Raw genomic sequence first — 18,366 nt, 5'->3', positions numbered from 1 at the left:
GTCTGTACGGCAATGACCAGTGAGTGCTCTCAGTAAGATTCTGCATGAAAACTCGTCATTTGTGAAGCTTCGCATACTCGCTAGGGTCCCTATTGGTCAGATTTTTCACATTAGGAAGGTGCGCCCTGGCCACCGGCTGCGTCGATTATCTCTGCACCGGCCGCACACCGACCCCCTACTGTCGTCCGCGGACGGGGTTATGGATCGCGCACTGCTTCGGGCGTAACCCGTTTTAACAGCGAGCTTCCACGTTGTAGTGTATGTAACTCTGTGACTGATTCACTGTTGTATGTCACTTCCCGAACGCGTACACTTCTGGTGCTCGTCACGATGAAACTACAACTGTACGCAGCAGCAGGGTTAGTCGCCTGCGTCGCGCCGTCAGGCCCACTCTTGGGGGTCGAGGCTCTCCGTAAGTATGACCGCAGACCACGTTCGATTGTCTCTAGTATCCGTTTTCTCCTAGTAGATAAATTGCTCAGGCTGTAGCGGTCGTGCTTGTGTCATGCGTAGCAAGCAGGAGCGAGTGCAGCCGCCGGATGCTCTCTCCCTTTCCCGAGTAGCTGTACCCCAGCTTTCGTTCGCGTTTGCGTTGCACCTTGCCGGCCGTCTCACCGAGTTGCTTTCTGTCATGCGTCCAACATCTGAAGTTGCTTGATGGCGGTTTTTTCAAGGTTCAGTTGTATTGGTCCCTAGCGTTCGCCCAAACCGGAATTCCTTGTGCGTTACGTGCATCCGCAGGCCAGGAGGCCCACGAAACCTCTACACTTGAGAGTAAGTCCAGATGTCAGATGACCGACGCTCGCGGCCACTTACGTCCTAGACAGTATTCTGCATAAGTGGGTAGCAATCCTGAAAATCGTGTGACACAGGCGGAACAGTGCAGGCAAACCCTTGCTGCAGCGGCCACAGTATCGTCAGCAAGGGCGAAAGGGAGGGGGACGAAAGAAAGCGAAATCCACATTGGTAATGGTGACTGTGTTGCTGCGGTGACAATATTGTGAGGAACTCTTTGATGTTGCGTGGCTGCAGCGTCCGGGGGTGCTTCAGTGATGAGTCAAGTTGGAGCAGGGTCGCAGCTAAGAGCTAAAGTCGTTGCACAAATACGTAAGAGGACCTCTTCGGTCGGATGCTGTCTTGATACCGAGTCTTTTGCTCACTGAAACAAAAACCTGTGCGCAATGGAAGAAACAAAGATTGCTTGGCAGCGTTGTGTCCATCTTTGCTGAGGTACCGATAAGAACCCTGGAAGCCGCCTCGAAAGGCTAGCAAGTACTATCTGTCGGGCTGTTTCGACTGCAGTCACAGCCGCGAGCATGCAGGATATGCCTGCTCACTGCCGCTCGGCCAATTCGTCGTACTGTAGACTACAACGAATCTGGGTGGTCTTGCGACCACGCGTGTCGTAGTATACGAGCGAAGGCGACGGGGTCTGAGATATGGGGATGGTCGGATCGCTCCGTGTGTGACACTTGGTCGTATTTGACCGACCAAGTGTCTGTCTGCGTTTTTGTCTGTTTTGCCTATCAGAGAGTTCCTTTGATGCGCAACAAGAATATGATATCCCGAGCAACATGCTGTGGCGCATACTTGACGATGTTGGAGGACTGAGCAAGGAAGAGGTCGCTATACTTTTGGAGAGAACAGGTATTCCCTTCATCACGAATAACGAGGCAATCTATGAGAGGTGGCTCGTGTCACTGAAGACGTTTGCTGAAAATGAGGAAGCGAAAGGGCACATCGAAGGTAAATACAAAGATGGTGGCGTCCACCGCATGTAGTGTTCGCGCAGATACCCCGAGAGTAGAAGGACGGGTTAGAATTGTGGTGTGAATAAATGTGACGTGCTCATGAGCCCGCGTTCCAGGATGTCAGACGCGGGGCAGGGTTGTGCAGTGAAGAGTGACACAGGGTGTCTGTGTTACCGTCCTCTGGGAACGGCAACCCTTTTCAACAGGGGGAAAATGCAGCGGCCTGTTTCGTTAGAATGACCTCGCTAATGAAGTGGTGCACAAACGAGTAAACTGTGCAGTTTTTGGCTGCTGTGTGGTGGTCACCACACAGCACCAGCGCTCTTTGAAAGTGGTCGACCTACGCCATGCGTGGCTCAACGCACGAAAAAGAAATGCGTTAAACGCGTAAATTTTGTATCCGCCCTGATCGCTACCACGCGGCGCTCGTGTTTCCCCCGTGGACGAACCACGCCAGAGTGGCCCCCCCAAACGTATATCCAGACTTAGGCCAACAGTGGTTTTGGCCGTGTTGCATGGCCTCCCGCCTGCTCTACTTGTTGGACGGCCTCCGAGGCTGATTGGCGCTGTTAGCAAGATAGTCGCGTGTAAGCTATCATCTTTTTGCAACGGGGTTTGAGGCTACGGAACGAGAGGGCTAAAGAGACCGACGCTCTCGGAGCACTTACGAGATGCCTCTGCAGCAAGTTGGACCTGCAAGTTCAGCAGCAGCAGTCTCTCTGCTCTGGTGCTGCACCGCGTGCCGTCACCGCTCCACACTGCTCACGCACCACCGCTGTCGAAGACCAAGCAATACTGTTGTCGACGTCCAAGCAATACCAACTCTGCGCTGCTGTCGACGACCAAGCAATTCTAACCGCTCCCTCAGAGTAAGGGCCCGTCACAAGTCATCCCTCCCTATGACAGGTATGCACAGCACTCGTCCTGCTTCGAACCTATCGTACTTCCTTCCGAAAATACGCTGCACACATTGACTGGCATTAGCGCCGCTGATGTCGGCCACATGCGGTATATCAGGGTCATCAGAAGCAGTTCCTGGTGATACCAGGCAACGGCCGTCAATCTTCCGTTGTTGCCGCTGGTACAAGCTGTAGCACTAATTACACATGTGGTCGAGTTAACCTGCAGTACGCTCTTTTACAGGGGTCTAACACGTGCTACAATAACACAGTCCGTACAACTCCGCCCGACGCCGACTTGTACACTCGGCACACCGTAGGCATGAGCACAAAAGTGAGAGCCCGGAAAGAGAGTGCACCACGCGGCAACTCTACGGAAATGCGACAGAGCTCTGCGCGTTAGTTCTTCGCGTGCAACAGTAGGCAGCGACTGACATTTTTGTGCAGTGGCAACGAAAATCGTTAGCGGGGGGGCGCAAGCAATTCCTCCAACGAGTTCACCGACGCTACCGACGATGTCCTCTCCCTAGCCTTGTTGAGCTACTGGGCCCATGCGTATATGTTCTCTGTACATGTACAAGAATCCTCGCACTCGCGGGTAACGTTTTTGTCACGATATATAAATGCTCCTGCGTTCGAGTTCAGCTAGCTCCGCGCGACGCGAACGCACTGGCCGTAACGCGCGGCGGCTAGTGAACGTATCAAGGTTGGATGCCAGGCACGCTCCCGCTGCCTGGAACGACGTTTGAGGGATGCGGCCGGTCCCGGCGTTGGCACCGGCGAGTTAGATCCGTCTGCCGACCGTCCTTGTATCTGGTGCTGCGGAGACACCCGTGGTACGGAGCCAGGGCAGAAGAGAGATAAGGAAAACAGCTCGTTTCAGGCATGAAGCACGGGCATTTTGTTCGCGTGTGCAACGACGTACGGGCACAGCTCGTTATATACATTTTTTGCGCACCACCTTGGAATGGTTCGTTCGCACTTACACTGCTGGCTTGTTTGTTTCCTGTACGGGACCAGCTGGGCATCCGTGGATCTTCATTGCGTCTGTAGTGAGCGTAGATCCACCATTGCTGGCCTCGGCAACGTTGTCCACGTGGCTTCTTTGCTGCAGCCTCTGGTGGAAGACAGCGGATCGGCATAGGAGTTCCGTTCAGGCTCTGCGGCAAAATGGCGGAAACGGGCAACAGAAGAAAAAAAATATCTATGATTGGCTCCGGTATGATCGGAGGAACCATGGGCTATCTTTGTGTACTGCGAGAACTAGCGGACGTTGTCCTTTTTGACGTCATTCCAGGTAGGATCATTGTGCAGATGCCCCGGTAAAGTTATGCCGGAACTGTATGTACCACTTCCGGGTGTTATGGTGGCTTACCCTTCCTCGCATGCTTTTCGCTCGCTGGCTTGGTGTGGCATCTTCCCAGGTATTTAGAGGAGCTGCTAGTGCTAGGTTCACAGTGAACTCCTTATATGCTGCTGGATCACGCGTCAGGAGAAGTTGCTTTCTTCTTTGACGCAGTGTCGTTTTTGTGAAGGCGGGAGCCGTTCTGAGGAGCGTCGCACATCATCTGTGCGTCGCGTGATCATCTTCCGCGGTATGTAGGACGGAGGGCGTCAACTTCGCGACAGGGCTTCAGGGCAAGACGGTATGTGAGCCTGTTGGTGATTTGAGCGAGTTACTACTCTTGGACCCGCTAACTCGATATCAGGGCAAAGGCCCCGTTACGTTATGTCTTGCGCGGTCTCTCCTGCAGATATGCCCAAAGGCAAAGCACTGGATGATTCCCAGGCGACTAGCGTTGCAGACACAAACGTGACCGTGACGGGCGCAAATTCGTACGATAAAATCGCGGGCTCTGATGTAGTGATAATAACCGCAGGACTCACGAAGGTGCCAGGGAAAAGTGATAAAGAATGGAGCAGAAGCGACCTGCTGCCATTTAATGCAAAGATTATCCGAGAAGTAGCGGCAGGAGTGAAGCAGTACTGCCCTGGCGCCTTTGTAATTATAGTTACGAACCCTTTGGACTGTATGGTGAAGTGCTTTTATGAGGCGAGCGGTGTGCCAAAACACATGGTGTGTGGCATGGCGAACGTGCTGGATTCCGCGCGTTTCAGACGCTTCATTGCAGATGAGCTGGATATATCGCCTCGGGATATTCAAGCTACAGTGATTGGCACTCATGGAGACTTCATGTTGCCTCTCCCGCGCTATGTGACCGTGAATGGCTATCCTCTTCAAGCATTTATCAAGAAGGGCAAAATAACAGAGGCGAAACTTGCAGAAATCGTAGAGCGTACTAAGCAGGCTGGCGGTGAGATCGTGAGGCTTTTGGGGCAGGGATCCGCCTATTACGCCCCGTCTCTTTCTGCGATTACCATGGCGCAGGCGTTCCTAAAGGATGAGAAAAGGGTACTACCGTGTAGCGTGTATTGCGAAGGCGAGTACGGCCTCCGTGACCTGTTTATAGGTTTGCCTGCAGTCATTGGTGGCGGGGGGATAGAGCAAATTATCGAGCTTGATTTAACGTCTGAGGAGCAGGCGTGTTTTCAGAAGTCCGTCGAAGATGTGAAGCAACTCAACAAAAACCTTGCGGCCCTACGTTGAACCGCTGACCGTCCTAATGAGGGAGGCACTGCTCACAGGGGGGGCGACGGTTTTCATGAAGCATGAGTACAAGAGTACCGCATGTGGCACTCATGCCCTAGGCAATAGCCCCACTAGTGCCAGACGTGATAATCCGCGTTCAAATGATATGCTGCCAAGCCGCGGTGAACATCAAAGTGCGCCGTGCCCGTAGATGACGTAGCGGGCCCGAGTGAGTGAGCGGCATGGCGAGTGTACCTGGTGGGTTGAAATTGACGCGTAATTTTTTCTCACCGTGTGATACTTTTGCCTCGTGTGTGAGTCACGCGTTTGTGGGGTGATTCCATGCACGCCGAAGGGGTGGTTCCATGCACGCCGAAACAAACAGTCGTGTGTAGTGCAATTATCGTATGACATCTCCTACGCTGATGCTAGCAAAACAGCCTTGGCGAGTAGGACCGAAGATAACGCGCGCGTCTGTCATCCTGAACATAGCCGCAGGTGAAGGCACTGAATAAAGGGGACGAAAACTGCTCCCGTACTTGCGTCTTGCTTGCAACACATATCTCAAAGACGCATGGTCAAACAAGTGACCAAATTGTCTGACGACACAACTCACGCATGCCAGAGGCTTCAGGGAACCGCGGTGATGAGAGCGCATCACGCTTGCTGAACGGTGGAGAACGCGTCTGTGACCGTGCGGTAGAGGCAGATGTGAGAGTGGCAATGTGCTGGCTAGGTGCTCATTAGGTGCAGTGGCGAAGAATTCGCGACTTGTGTGGGTCACGTGTTGTGCTTGTGGTGCTAGGCGGCTGAACACAAAATGGGGGGAGCGTCAGATAGGCAGCTTACACGGGATAAGAGTGTTCGACAAGCCGGATGCGGAAAGAGACGGACGCACATTGTAGTGAGTGCATACCAAGCGATGCAAACATGTATGAACTGTAGCGCCGCTGCGTTCGCTGCTTAAGGTGTTCGCTAAAGATGGAGCAGCTTTGGGACTGTAGGCAGGCCGTACCAATAAAACGCGGAATCCAAATTGTGGGCCAGGGGCGCTGTCACAAGTGTTTGTGTTCTCCGGGGAGCGTCTGCTAGAGCCGACACTTTGAGCTCCGTGAGTTGGTGCTCGAGTAAGTGGCCCCCTAGCGGCAACGCCACTGACTAAAATTCGGGGGTGAAGGCAGTGACTAATTTCAGAGAAAAGCGTTAGGCCATTCCAGCGTGGTGCCTCGCGTGACCAACACTGAGCGTCCCCCTTGCTTCTTCCTTCCGGTCTTTCACCTAGCGTAGACGTGTCTTATTGGGAGGGTGAAGCGGTTCCTTCTAGGATGTGACCGTCGGAATAAGAGCAACGACAGCTGTTCTGTTGAAGCCGGTGCACGACAAAGAATTGTCGAGTGCGAAGCCACTGCGACTTTAGCCTCCAGACTCTTGCTGCAGCCAATCGCTTGTAGGGCCCCACTGTGCTTCGACTTTTCCCGTGGAAGAACTAGTCCTCAATGAACAGTGCAGAGGAGGCACGTCTTTGCAAAGAGGGCACTGAACGTTCTCTGCGCCTCTCGTTCCGCCTTGAGAAACTCAAGGCGGACATAGCTGGCTCCACACCTGCAGGCACCGTCAAGCTTCGTATGAGTAGCGCGAGCCCGTTTGTGTGGTGTCGGTTTGAAGCAGCGCCGCACACTGGCGAATTCAAACATTCAGTGAAGCGGCCAGGGCACGCCGCTACGGAATCGGTTTGCACCAACGGGGGATCTGCGGTGAGCTCAGTAACTGAGCAGCTCGTTATACGTGCAACTTGACGGAGGTGGCACTTGGGCTCTGCCAGCGTCGTTTTTGGGGACGTTTGCGTGGTGCGTCTTTTCTCGGCGGCAGCGAAAACTACTGGGGCACGTGAACCCGCGGAATTGTGCAAAACGACATCTTTGGATTTGGGAACCTCCTACGAATCTCTCTACGGCCGCCAGTAGAAGCTGGGGCGCTTTCCCTGGGAGCACCAGACATTTTTTTAGCGGTCAAGTAGAAAGAACCACCACGGATCCAAATTCGCCAACGAAGTCTGACGCTCGAGCAAAGGACAGATGTTGCCAGACACGAGGCCTCGGTGCACCACGTGAGGGGTTTTTCTGGCGAGTCCTCGATCCTCGTCGACTGCTGCTTTGTGCCTTGTCTTAACCTCTCTTGTGCTGTTTTCTGCAGTTCCTGTGTGCTACGGCTTCTTGAGTGTTTTCGGACACTGTTCAAGGCTTTCTCTTGGAAATAAGACATGAAAAATGCGCATCTTGGCGCGGTCCCCACGGCTAGCGTTCATACGCGCGCCCATGCGTTCGCATCTCTGCGATCCGGGCAAGAGCTTCGCGGACAGAAAGTTTTGCTGATATTTGCGAGGAGCACTATTTTTTCTGTCTTGTATCCACCGCTGGGTCTTCACCAGACTCAACGCTCGTTCCGAGGGCAGAGATTCCTCGGGCCTCCCGTGGCCTTCAGCTTGGACCGCAATTTTCAGCTGTTCAGAAGACAGCGGGGGAGCCATCCTTGTCGTCGAGCCGCGGGGGAGCTGGTACAACGGCTGGTTCATGTTATTTTTTTCTATTTCTACCGGGAACTCGTGGTGTTGCGTTCCTGCTTCGGCCTGCTAGGATTTCCAGTTTTTCCATAAACTAAGACGAGAATACAGTTTGAGCCCTGGGCTTCGCGGGCTGCGCAGTTTTAGGCCGTTCTGTCGCACCTCAGCTAGTGACATGATAAGATCGGTAAAAACCGGCTCGTTCAATTCTCTCAAGCGACGATTTGTTGAGACTAGGGGGAAAAAGCCATGACGCAGGCAGCGCTTGGTTCCACTTGATTTCGCAGGCGGCTGTGGTCATTTCGGCAAGACATAGAGACTCGCCGCTCGTGGAAGTCGTGTGACGTGGGAGTGCGCCTTCCCCTTGAACATCGCCTTCGGTTTGTTCCATCAAAATGTTCTGGCATCAGCAGCGCCTAAAGCGCGTCGTTCACGGGCGGCCGACGCCTGAGGAGCCGCTCTCCGCTTGCTGCCCTGTCTCCACTCCGCAATCTCCACTCGTCCCTGTGTCCTCCAACGCGGCAGGCCACTTTGCTCAGAATCCACGTGCGAGTCTGGCGCGTTCTTGTACATCTTCCGCGCCGCAGACCTCTCTCTCAGTTGGAGGGGTCCCGAGTTCTCTGTTGCACCAGGCCGTGTCCTGCGACGCAACCGCTGTTGGTGTAGGTACACGCTTGGTGACCCCCCCCCTTCGGAACGGCACGATTCCGCCTTCTCCTGCGCACGTGTGGAACCTGGCTCGAGGATCACTGCAGGATACCGAGGAGAAATCCACCACTACAGGGCGGGCGTGCACCTCGAGATGCAATTCAGGTCGAGTCTCCTGTGCGACGACGCCCGCTAGACATGAAACTCCGGCCGTCATCGGGGGGCACGGAACGCAGGCCGAGCTGCGATACCAGTCCCCTCGCCCTGGGGCCTATTCTGCTCGTGCCCCCTCCCCCTCTCCAGACCACCGGGTTGCGTGCGCGGGCCTCGGCATGCCCGCCCGCCTCTGCGTCCCAAGCCGACTCCTTCCTCGTGGATACACTGGCGCAGCCCATGCCAGCCAGGAGAACGCAGGTGATTTCCATTCCTTGTTCTCTCAACCCCGGATCCAGGAGGACGTTCTGGCGCTCCTTCACGCGCAAGGGACTCCGTCCTCTCGACTTGCCTCGCTCCATTCGCTCGCTCCTCTCTGCACGGCTAGGTACCGCCCGTCCACGTCTCCGTACAGCCAAGACGGAAGTCAAACAGATCGCCCGCGCTCTGTGGCGGTGCCGCTCGGGGCCCTGGCGACGCCGCCCCCTCGACATGCCCAGGCGTCGGTCAGCGCCAGGTGTCCTCCGGCTGGCGGCAATGCGGCCGCGTGTGAGCGAACCGTTGGGTTGCTAACTGGCGTCCTGCATTCCGCCGCCGCAGGCCCAGACCAAGCTGTGGGCCTCAGAGACGGTCCCTTCTCTCGGCGCCCGTGCCCTCCAGCAGGTTGCACGTTTGCGCTCGCGGCGCAGCTCGAGGCAGGCGAGAGGGAGGCGTGGCTGTCTTTCACGAGCTCGCCCCAGGGCCCGCTAGCAGGCAGCTTCGGGCCAGCGAGGGAGAGCACCGAGCCGCCCGGGCGTCGTCTGGATGTCGAGAGCACGTGTCCACCTTCTTCGGCAGGCGTCGCGTCTTCCAACTTTGTCGGCTCTTCCCCGCCCGCGAGCCGATTCTCAGCCCCGCATCAACCACGGCGCGAAGGCGCCGTCAGCTTCCAGGGGAGCCTGAGCCCATTCCTGGCGTGCTCCACTGGTCACTGTCCCCCCCCCTTCGATGCCTCGAGCTCCGTCGGAAGCCGTGTCCGCCCTCGCGCAGGTGACGGCAGAGCGGTTGAGGTCCTGAACTCAGCAGCGGGGAGCGTGCATCTTCCTTCGCTCCCTCTGTCCTTCTCGGCATCCGCTGCCGACTGCGCGGCACCTCCTCCCGGGCCTCCCTCCTCTGAAGCGCGGAGCTCCATGACGTCTCGCCTCTTGCCAACAGCGGCAGCGGGGTCGTCTCTTGCAGGTCAGGGCGCGCGAAAGCTCGATGGAGGAGCGCAGCTCCGTATTGCGGTCTCGCCGATTCGCTCCGCGCGTCTGGCCAAAGGCGGCTCTGTGATTCGGGACCACCCGCTTCTGTCGTACAGACAGACGCATGCAGGCCCCGAGGACCTCAGCGCCCTGCACACCCGCGCCGCGAGAATGCCCGCGGCCGCACGGAATCTGGGAGGCTCAGAGCCTCGAGGCAGCAGAGTTCGGCCTGCAGATCCCTCTAGAATGCGCGCCCCTCCGAGCGAGTGGCGCCTCTCGCAGACGTCTGCGGGCGGGGCTCCGCGCGAGGCCAAACGCAACATGGGAAGGAGCGCTGCGCAGATCGCCAGTGCCGCTCCGGTAAAAGGCAGCGAAACGGACCGAAGCGCATGCAGGAAAAAGGGCGCAGCGACGACAGGATCTTCGGGGGCGGGGCGGGCGGAGACTCTGTCGCACAGCAGCGGGGCCCTGACGAGTCGTCAGTCCGAGGAAGTCGGCAAGCGAAGCATGGGTCAGTACACACTGGGGGAGACAATTGGCGAGGGCACATTCGGGAAAGTGAAACTCGGCGTCCACGTCGCGACGCAGGAACAAGTCGCCATAAAGATTCTCGAAAAAAGCCGAATCAAGGAGGCCGACGACGTGGAAAGAGTCGTGCGAGAAATCCACATCCTCCAGACCGTCAAACACCCGCACGTTGTGCGCCTTTTTGAGGTAACGCAACATGCGTGAATCGCTGTAACCCTAAACCCTCGAACCGGAGCGGCATGACGTCGCGAGAGGGTTGAAGTGCCTTGCTCTGAGCGCCTGCCAACCCACCCGTTCGTAGTCTGATTCTCACGTGCGGCCTACGTCGGCAGCGACCCGCTCTTCTACGGTTTACGCACTTGCCTCCGCTGCTGGTGGCCGCTCTTCGTGAGCAATCTGTTGGCTTGGCGTCCCTTCATTCGTCCGCCCTCGTTGGTGGTTTCGCGCAAGGTTTTCCTCTTCATTCCCCCTGCGATGTTCAGATCATCGAGACTCAGCAGCACCTCTACTTGATTATGGAGTACGCGTCGGGGGGCGAGCTGTACGACTATATTGTAAACCGGCAACGCGTTGAGGAGATGGAGGCGTGCAAGTTCTTCCGTCAGATTCTCTCGGGAGTAGAGCAGATCCATGTTCTGAAGATATGCCACAGGTAAGTTGCGCGCGTCTGAAAAGCGTCACTTCATGCAAACGCCGTCGAGGATACTCTAGCACCTTGTCTCCGCTCCTTTTCGCGTGTTAACCCCTGTCCACTGGATTTCAGCTGATGGTCACGTGCTGACGACGACATCCCGGTGCCTCTCCGTGACCTCCGCGTTCGTGATGATTTCATGAAGCAGCATCCATCCCCCTTTTCTTCTCTCTGTGTTGGCCTTTGTCGCAGAGATTTGAAGCCTGAAAACATTCTGCTCGACGCGGATTTGAACATCAAGATCGTCGACTTCGGCCTCTCAAACACCTACACGGGACGCTCAACACTGAAGACCGCCTGTGGATCTCCTTCGTATGCAGCCCCGGAGATGATTGAGGGAAAAGACTACGAGCCCCTTGCTGTCGATGTGTGGAGCTGTGGGTAAGCCTCGAAGCTCGGCACAGGGAGAGCTTCATTCGAGTCCTGCCAGGATCGGCTATTCGCGTTTTTTCATGAGGCGTTGCGGGGCGTTGCTTCTCTGCTGCCGGTTTCTGCAGTATGCGTCGCAAGTCCCTGTGCAGCTTATCTGCTGGTGTTTGTCTCCCCCATCTGCCGGCGTAGGCTCAGGGAGAGGGCCTCGCAGTCCGCGTGAGCATTCCCCTGGGATTCAGCCTCGAAGTTTGGCTGCGCGTGAATCCTCCAGCGCCCGCGCATGCTGTTCGCGTATTCTGTCTGTCTGCAGAGTCATTCTTTTCGCCCTTCTCGCGGGCTACCTTCCCTTCGAAGATCGCTCCACCGACGGGCTCTACAGGAAAATCATCAAGGGAGACTTCGAGTGCCCCGAGTGGGTCTCTGACCTCGCTCAGGATCTTCTTCGCAGGTTGCTCGAGACTGACCCCACAAAGAGACTAAGACCTGAATGCATCAAGCGCCACCCCTGGTGAGAAGAGTTCTTGAACATATCCGCGGATGAGCCACACGAGGCAACGCAGCGATTTCAGACAGCTCCGGAAGACCTAGATATTGCGCAGGCAGGGGCTGATTGTCTGCTGTTTAATTGTTAGGTATTCTTTCGTCTTCGCACACGTGTGGTTGGGAGGCCCTTCTTTTTTCTTACTCTGCTTCCAGGGAGTGTATGAAGCGTCTTGTTCACGGTTAGGCATGGGAGACTCTGCCCCGAATCCGACTCACAGTCTCTCTCGCTCCTCGAATCTCCACTCTCGAAGGAGAGGAAGGACCTGAGATTATATATTTTCTCGCCCTGAGTCACCAGAGATTGTGGTCTTTACTAATTGTGTGGAAAACTCCTGCCCGTGTCTGCGCTCTGCTTGCGCTTAGGTATAACCTCGTGACAGAAAGCGGTGACGTCTCTTTCAGTATCGGCGGCTCCACGTCGCTGCCTTCGTCTTTCGCGCCTGGAGAGAAGCAAAGCATCGCAGGAAGCTCTCGAGAGGGCGCGCAGGCGAGACTCGCGCCGTTGGCTGCTACGCCTGTCGCCGCGTCCGGCTGTGGAGTCCCGTTCTGTGGCAGCTGTGCGCAGTGGATCAACGAGATCGACCCAGAGGCGGTAAGGAAAAGAAATTGTCATTCGCCTTGCCAGACCACGTCTCCCTGGTTGTTGATGCCTCTTCACGCCCAAAGGGATACCGAACTTTAAGTTCTCTTGATCTGTTCTCATGCGCGGAGTCTCTAATTTGTAGACTTTTCTGCCGGCTTGTTCCGCTGCACCCTCATCGCTCCCCCGCTCCCCCCCCTCTCTCTCTCCCGCACTTCACCTCGTGCGCGGCGCCTCCGTTGACCTCAACACGATGACTGTCCTGATGTCCTCTCTTCTTTCGTTTCCGTTCTCGTCCCCCCTGGCCTGTCCGTGGCGTGCGTTGTGACTTTCCATACGCGTATGTGTCCCGTCTGTCTGCTGCTAACAGCCGCTGGCCGCATCCATTCTCTGTCATATGGTGCGGATGGGATTGGATGCGCGGAAAGCCGTCGAGTCGCTTCGCAAAGGCGAACGCACCTCCCTCACTGCTGCGTAAGTCATTCTCTCTGCCTCGCCCTCCACGCAAGTATGCACATTCGTTCGCTTGCGCGTCTGTTCCCGGGATGAGGCGGCTCCGCGTGTGAGGATCGAGTTCTCCACGGATTGATGCGTAGCGACGGTATCACTACGCTTTAGGAGTCGAGAGACGCACAAACGATATTGTACTTTATCCTTGCGCAGTGCCGCTGCAGTAGTCCGGGCGAGGGCAGAGCAAGAGGGGCGTCCTCACAACCGTGTTTTTCGCACTTTCTCGTGGAGAGATGGGCCCCATGGTTAGCTGGAACGGCACCTCGCTGACGCCGCAGCGGATGTCCTGTTTTCTTCTTGTCTCTTCGCTCCTTTTGCAGCTACTTCCTTCTCCTCGCTAAAGCCAGTCGCGGCTCCGGGCGCGCCTCTCTGCTGAACACCGGCGCGACAGGAAATATGGCGAACGCAGAACCTGTGGCTGCGCCGTTGGATCGTGCTCTCCCCATTCCTTGTCTGCCTAGAGCAGGCGCCTCGCGTAAGGCGCGCCGCGCGGCCGTCGCTCCTCCAGAGGCATCGGCAAATTCCGCGATCTCCGCGCACTCCGCCGCTGCCGCCTGCTTTCCCGCGTCGTTCTGTCTGTCAGCCTCACCCCGCGGCACTGCAGCGGCACGTAACGTCGCCGCCGTTTCGCAGCATTCTCGCGTCTCTGAAGCAGCTCCTTCGCTTGCAAAGGCACCAGCAGACGCGGCAGTCCTTTCGGATCTGCGCCCACGGGTGTGCTGCGAGCCGGCGGGAGGAGAGGCCAGGCAAACAGAGACAGCCACGTCAGCCCTGCCGCCTCCTGCCCCCCCCGCATGCCGCGTTCCTGCGGTTGGGTTCGAGGGCCTCGGTGTGGACACTCGCAGCGGCCGCGAAGAAAAGGAGACTGGGCGCGCTGCCGGCGAGACGGAGACCGCTGCACCTGTCGCCACAGAGCTGGCGCGCGCCTACGTCAACCAGCAAGATGCTGCGAAGCTGCACGCCGGCGGAGGGGACGTGAAGCCGAGCGGCCTTACTGAGCGGGGACTCACAGAAGATGAGTACGGCTTCCTCGACTCCCGCCAGCGCAGCAGCATGTCCGATAGCACTGTCGCTTCCTCGTCTGCTGGCGTCCCCCTTACCATCGTCAGCAAGAAAGGACTTGGCGCATCGGAGAGGCAAGGCTTCGCAGCTCCAAGTGCCGGGGTCTCCACGTCCTCTTCGGGGTCGCGCCCAGCGGCAGCAAGCAAGGCGTCCTCGAGAGGGCACTCTGCGAGGCCTGCAGGGTCGTCTGTCGGTCCGCCTTCGTCTGTGCCGCGTTGCGCCACATTGCGGCGGCCGGCGGTGGGATCCCCTCCCTCCTTGGCAGAGACTGGACTCGTCTCTGCCGGGCGACCCGCTCAGACTTCGGCGCGCCTGGGACCTCCAAGAGCGTCGGCGAACCGCGCGCGGCTCCACAAACTGCGCCTCGGAGAAAAAACGATCCCCATGCTGCCGCTGTCGGCGCGCGGCTGCGCGACCTACCGCGCCCCGTGCTCTGCTCGCCCGCGGCTCGCCGCCGAGGTCGGCTCGGCCGCGGAGCCAGCAGGCCGCACCCGGGCGCCGGCGCCTCTTTCGGGCTCCAAGGCCCTGTCAGCCGGTGCCGCGGCGCGCCCGACCGGCGCACCCAGCGCTCTGCCGCGAGTGCCGCTCACAGCCAGAGGCGGGCTCGCCCCTGCGAGAGACGCGGGAGGATCCACGCGCGGGGCTGCGGCTGGCGCCGTGATGTCGAGGAGATTGGGCGCAGCACGAAGCGGCGCGACGGCTCTCGATCTGCCGCAAGAGAGAGGAAAAGAAAGCGGGAAGACGGGCACTTTGGTGGCGACGCAGGAGGGAGGTGCATCTGCTGATGAATCTGAATCGCAAGGGTCCGCAAAGCGGTCCTTGCCGGAGACTGAAGCAACGGAAGTCGGGCGGAGTGCCCGCGTCCCTGCTCGTCCGCTGGGCGTCCCGACGCGCCGCGCCCTCACAGCCCGCGGTCGCCTCGCCTCGTCCGCAGTCACCACGGGCCTCACGCGCGCGAGAGCGGGGCTGGGCGAGCGGCTCGCCGACGGGCGCAGCGGCCTGTCCACAGCGCGTGGCGCGGCCCCCGGGAAAGCTGGCGGTTTGGAGACTGCCCGAGGCGAGATAAAAGGGCGGCCGTCTCCTGCTTCCCCGGTGGAAACGGGCGTAGGTGAGCTGGCAGCACCAGGAATCGGTCAAGAGGAGCAAGTGGAGTCGAGCAACAATTGCGAGAAAACAGGGACGCAGCGAGCTGTCCTCAGAGGAAGAAGTGAGTGCCTCACTGTCGTTCGTGCAGCTCGTGTTTCCATTTTTTCTAAGCAGATCGAGCTTTGGGGAGGGGGCCGCGTCGCGCTCGTGTTCGTCGGCTGTGCCCGTATATTCTGTGTTTCGTATCCACGCGCCCACTGAGGCACTGTATTTCTCGGCGATTGCTGCATTTCGCTGTCAATCTGAGCACGGAAGTCATTGCGAGGCCTGTTGAAGTTTTGCATATCCTTCCCTCACTTCTTACCGTCTGTTTTGTGTTCCTCTCTCCAGGTCGCCCTGTTTCGCAGCGGAGCGTCGTGGCTAGGCCCCTAACGGCTAGAGGAGGCTCGGTTTCCGCTGTTCCTCGCCCGGCGAAGCAGACTGGGGAGACACTGTCCACCCCGATTGAAACGACTCGCATACCCCCCGCCAGGCTCGGCAGTCTCACGTCGCGTCTCTGCGGCAGCATTTCCTTCCGGCGGACGTCGCCGGAGAGCGCGTTGCCTGCGAGAGAAGGCGCGTCGATTGCCCGCCCCACTCGCGCTTCTGCTCTGCGCGCAGTGGATTCATCGTTGATTTCCAAGGTAAGTTCGACGGCGCGGGCCGCGCGGAGACAAACAGTCGTGTCTGAGGCTCTGCCTCCTGCTTGTCCTGAAAGCGGCAATGTGCGACTGCGGGTGCCTCTGGGATCGCGCGTAGAGGCGAGCGCCAGAGGAAAAGATAGTGAGCTCGCGAAGGAGGAGGAGCCTGCGGCGTGCCCTCGAAGCGTGGCGAACACACGCGATAGAGCAGAGGCCGAAATTTTCGAAGAGGGAAGACGTCTTCAGTGTGAGAGCGCGCTTAAAAAAGCGGTTTCTGCATGCGAAAGGAGTGAGGACGGAAGTGAAGCATTCGCTGGTTGGGTATCGCAGGGAGACTCTGGTCTGCGGGATCTCCGCTCGTCAAAAGCGGATGGGTTCACTTCCACGCGTGACTGCGCCGGAGCAGATTACATCCTCTCTGAGAATCAGGGCAGCCACCCCCCCTGTGGTGGCTTGGCCATCAGCAACGTCGAGCACGCCGGCGATGCCCCGTTCCCGGGTCTGTCAGGCGACTACGCGTCCGGTTTCGAGCCAGTGCACAACCTTGAATTGAGTTCCGCTCCGCCGGACGGTTCATATTCGTCCTCGATAAAACGGTATCCGCTGCGCCCGTCTGAGCACGGTCCTGCGGCTCGTGCCGGTCCGCAGGCGTCCTTCTGTGACGGCGCACGCCTCCTCGCCAAGCCTGCTGCGTTCGATTCTTCTTCCCTCTTGTCTATGCCCAATCGCCTGCTCCCGGGTGACACCTGCGCCAACCAAGTGGCATCGCCGCTGACTGTGTTTCATCCGCTGAAGACCCTCCAGCCTTCGAGGTCACGCACCACCCCGTTCCCCGCCACGTCTGTCCACGTGTAGACTGCGGCGTCGTCTCCGTCGCGTTCTTCGCTTCTCATCTCCCCATCCATTGATGTGGTCGAAAAGAGTGCACGATGAGGGGGTGGGGGAGGGGGGGGGTCGGAGAACGGGGAAAGAGAGTCTGGATTAGGTCGTCAACCCCTCGCGAAGTCTTGAAGAGGGTCGTGCGCAATGAGCTGGGGCAGAGAAATGTTTCGTTGTTTGTCTTCACCATTCTCCCGCATTCCGCGGAGAGTCCACTGTCTCACGTCTAGGTTAGGCTACGCAGCGCTCGTCCCTTTGTGCTGCGCAAGATGGAGGCGTGGCCTGTAGGTCAATGTGCAGAGGAGAGAGGAGCGTTTTTCTGTTTGGCTCTGTGCCGGAGGTCTAGAACTATTCGCAAGGGTGGGCAGCGGGCTTTCTTTGCTGTCTTCTCCAGTCTGGAGTACGAAAAGGCGGGAAACACAGACGCAAATTGTGGTGTCCACCTGAAGTACGAATGGTGCAAAGCACGCATGTCGAGGTGGAAAGTCGATGAAAATGCTCACCTCTCTTTCTTCCAAGAGGAGAAAAAAAAAGAGGAAGTTTTTCTCCCCAGCCCACGCCGAGGGCCTCGTGTGCCATCGTGGAGTTTGTGTAACTGGTGACTCTTTTTGCGGGCAGGCGTGGCTGAACGCTGCTGCGGTCTAACGTCAATCCGCGGTTACTTTTCTAAAACAGACGTGGAAGAAAATACATCAAGCAGTTGTTGTGACTCGGAGAGTGCGCGGGTTGTTTTTTAAGAATTTTTTTTAAAGGTTCACGTCTGATTTGGACAGCAGAGCACGGGAGTGCAGTCCCGTAAATTCTTCAGCTTACTGCTCGGCGTGGGCTTGGATCCTTCTTCCCGGAATCGAAGCCGTCATGCTAGCATCAGTGGAACTGGGTTCCGCACTACCGCACCTCCCGCTTCATTTGGACGGGTGGATTTGTCAATCCTGGGACGTTCTTTCTGTGAAGAATATATCAGCGTAGGGTGAATCTACGTTCTTAATGGCGAGTGCTTGAACTCAACGGGAAATCTGCACTGTAACCGCCAGGCTACCACCCGAAACACGTCAAGAAAACGCCCCCACGGCTGGGAATGGAACCGCACGTGAGTCGTTTGTTGGCATTCTCGAATTCGCATGTATATGTATTCACAGGAAGGAACGTGCGTGCATAAAACTGGTGCGTCTGTTGCATGCAGACCGGTTACGTAATGGAAGGGCGCGAGGGCTTCAGGGAGACGGCATCAGCCCTCATTGTTAGTCGGCGTGATGCCAATTCATCTCGATTTGATTCACTTTAGCGGGTCCACGTGTTACAAACCGCTTTTTCCTTTCCTGCCCCGAAACGTTTTTTTTTCGGATGCTCATGCATGGGTTGTCACCCGAACCGTTCAAAGGTACGCAGTCTCATGTCAGCCAACTGGCATACCACGGTGCCTATGCGGTTTGCCATCTCAGTCGGCATAATATCGCACCTGACGATGTACGAATGGCCGCAGAATCGTCAGCTTGCCTCTCTTCTGAGCATGCACCGCTACCTCCTGTACGGCAGCCAAGGCATAGGTATCGCGAAACGCAACTCGTTGTCGGCGCCGGGGAACGAAGATTCAAGGGCTCGGAAGCGCAT

The 18,366-nt window shown here is 57.7% G+C and overlaps 3 protein-coding genes across 3 annotated transcripts; all 3 read left to right on the top strand.

Annotated features, from left to right (window-relative positions):
• Positions 1 to 330: 330 nt before the first annotated feature.
• Positions 331 to 1,781, top strand: BESB_019470 (uncharacterized protein; the record flags this gene model as incomplete). Its single annotated transcript, XM_029360656.1, has 4 exons — positions 331 to 412; positions 742 to 774; positions 1,033 to 1,107; positions 1,531 to 1,781. The coding sequence occupies 4 exons, from the start codon at positions 331 to 333 to the stop codon at positions 1,779 to 1,781; spliced, it is 441 nt and encodes a 146-aa protein (XP_029216015.1).
• Positions 1,782 to 3,820: 2,039 nt separating this feature from the next.
• On the top strand, positions 3,821 to 5,258 carry BESB_019460 (lactate dehydrogenase LDH2; the record flags this gene model as incomplete). Its single annotated transcript, XM_029360655.1, has 2 exons — positions 3,821 to 3,947; positions 4,405 to 5,258. 2 exons carry the CDS (start codon positions 3,821 to 3,823, stop codon positions 5,256 to 5,258), a joined length of 981 nt encoding a protein of 326 aa, XP_029216014.1.
• Positions 5,259 to 8,195: 2,937 nt separating this feature from the next.
• BESB_019450 (putative histone kinase SNF1) lies at positions 8,196 to 16,731 on the top strand (the record flags this gene model as incomplete). Its single annotated transcript, XM_029360654.1, has 8 exons — positions 8,196 to 10,538; positions 10,835 to 11,004; positions 11,236 to 11,424; positions 11,726 to 11,923; positions 12,322 to 12,550; positions 12,909 to 13,012; positions 13,369 to 15,218; positions 15,587 to 16,731. The coding sequence occupies 8 exons, from the start codon at positions 8,196 to 8,198 to the stop codon at positions 16,729 to 16,731; spliced, it is 6,228 nt and encodes a 2,075-aa protein (XP_029216013.1).
• Between the last annotated feature and the right edge of the window lie 1,635 nt (positions 16,732 to 18,366).

Source organism: Besnoitia besnoiti, chromosome XI, assembly GCF_002563875.1.
Source record: "Besnoitia besnoiti strain Bb-Ger1 chromosome XI, whole genome shotgun sequence".
Taxonomy (NCBI): Eukaryota; Apicomplexa; class Conoidasida; order Eucoccidiorida; family Sarcocystidae; genus Besnoitia; species Besnoitia besnoiti.
The sequence above is the reverse complement of the archived record's forward strand: the minus strand, read 5'-3'. Positions and strand labels throughout refer to the sequence as shown.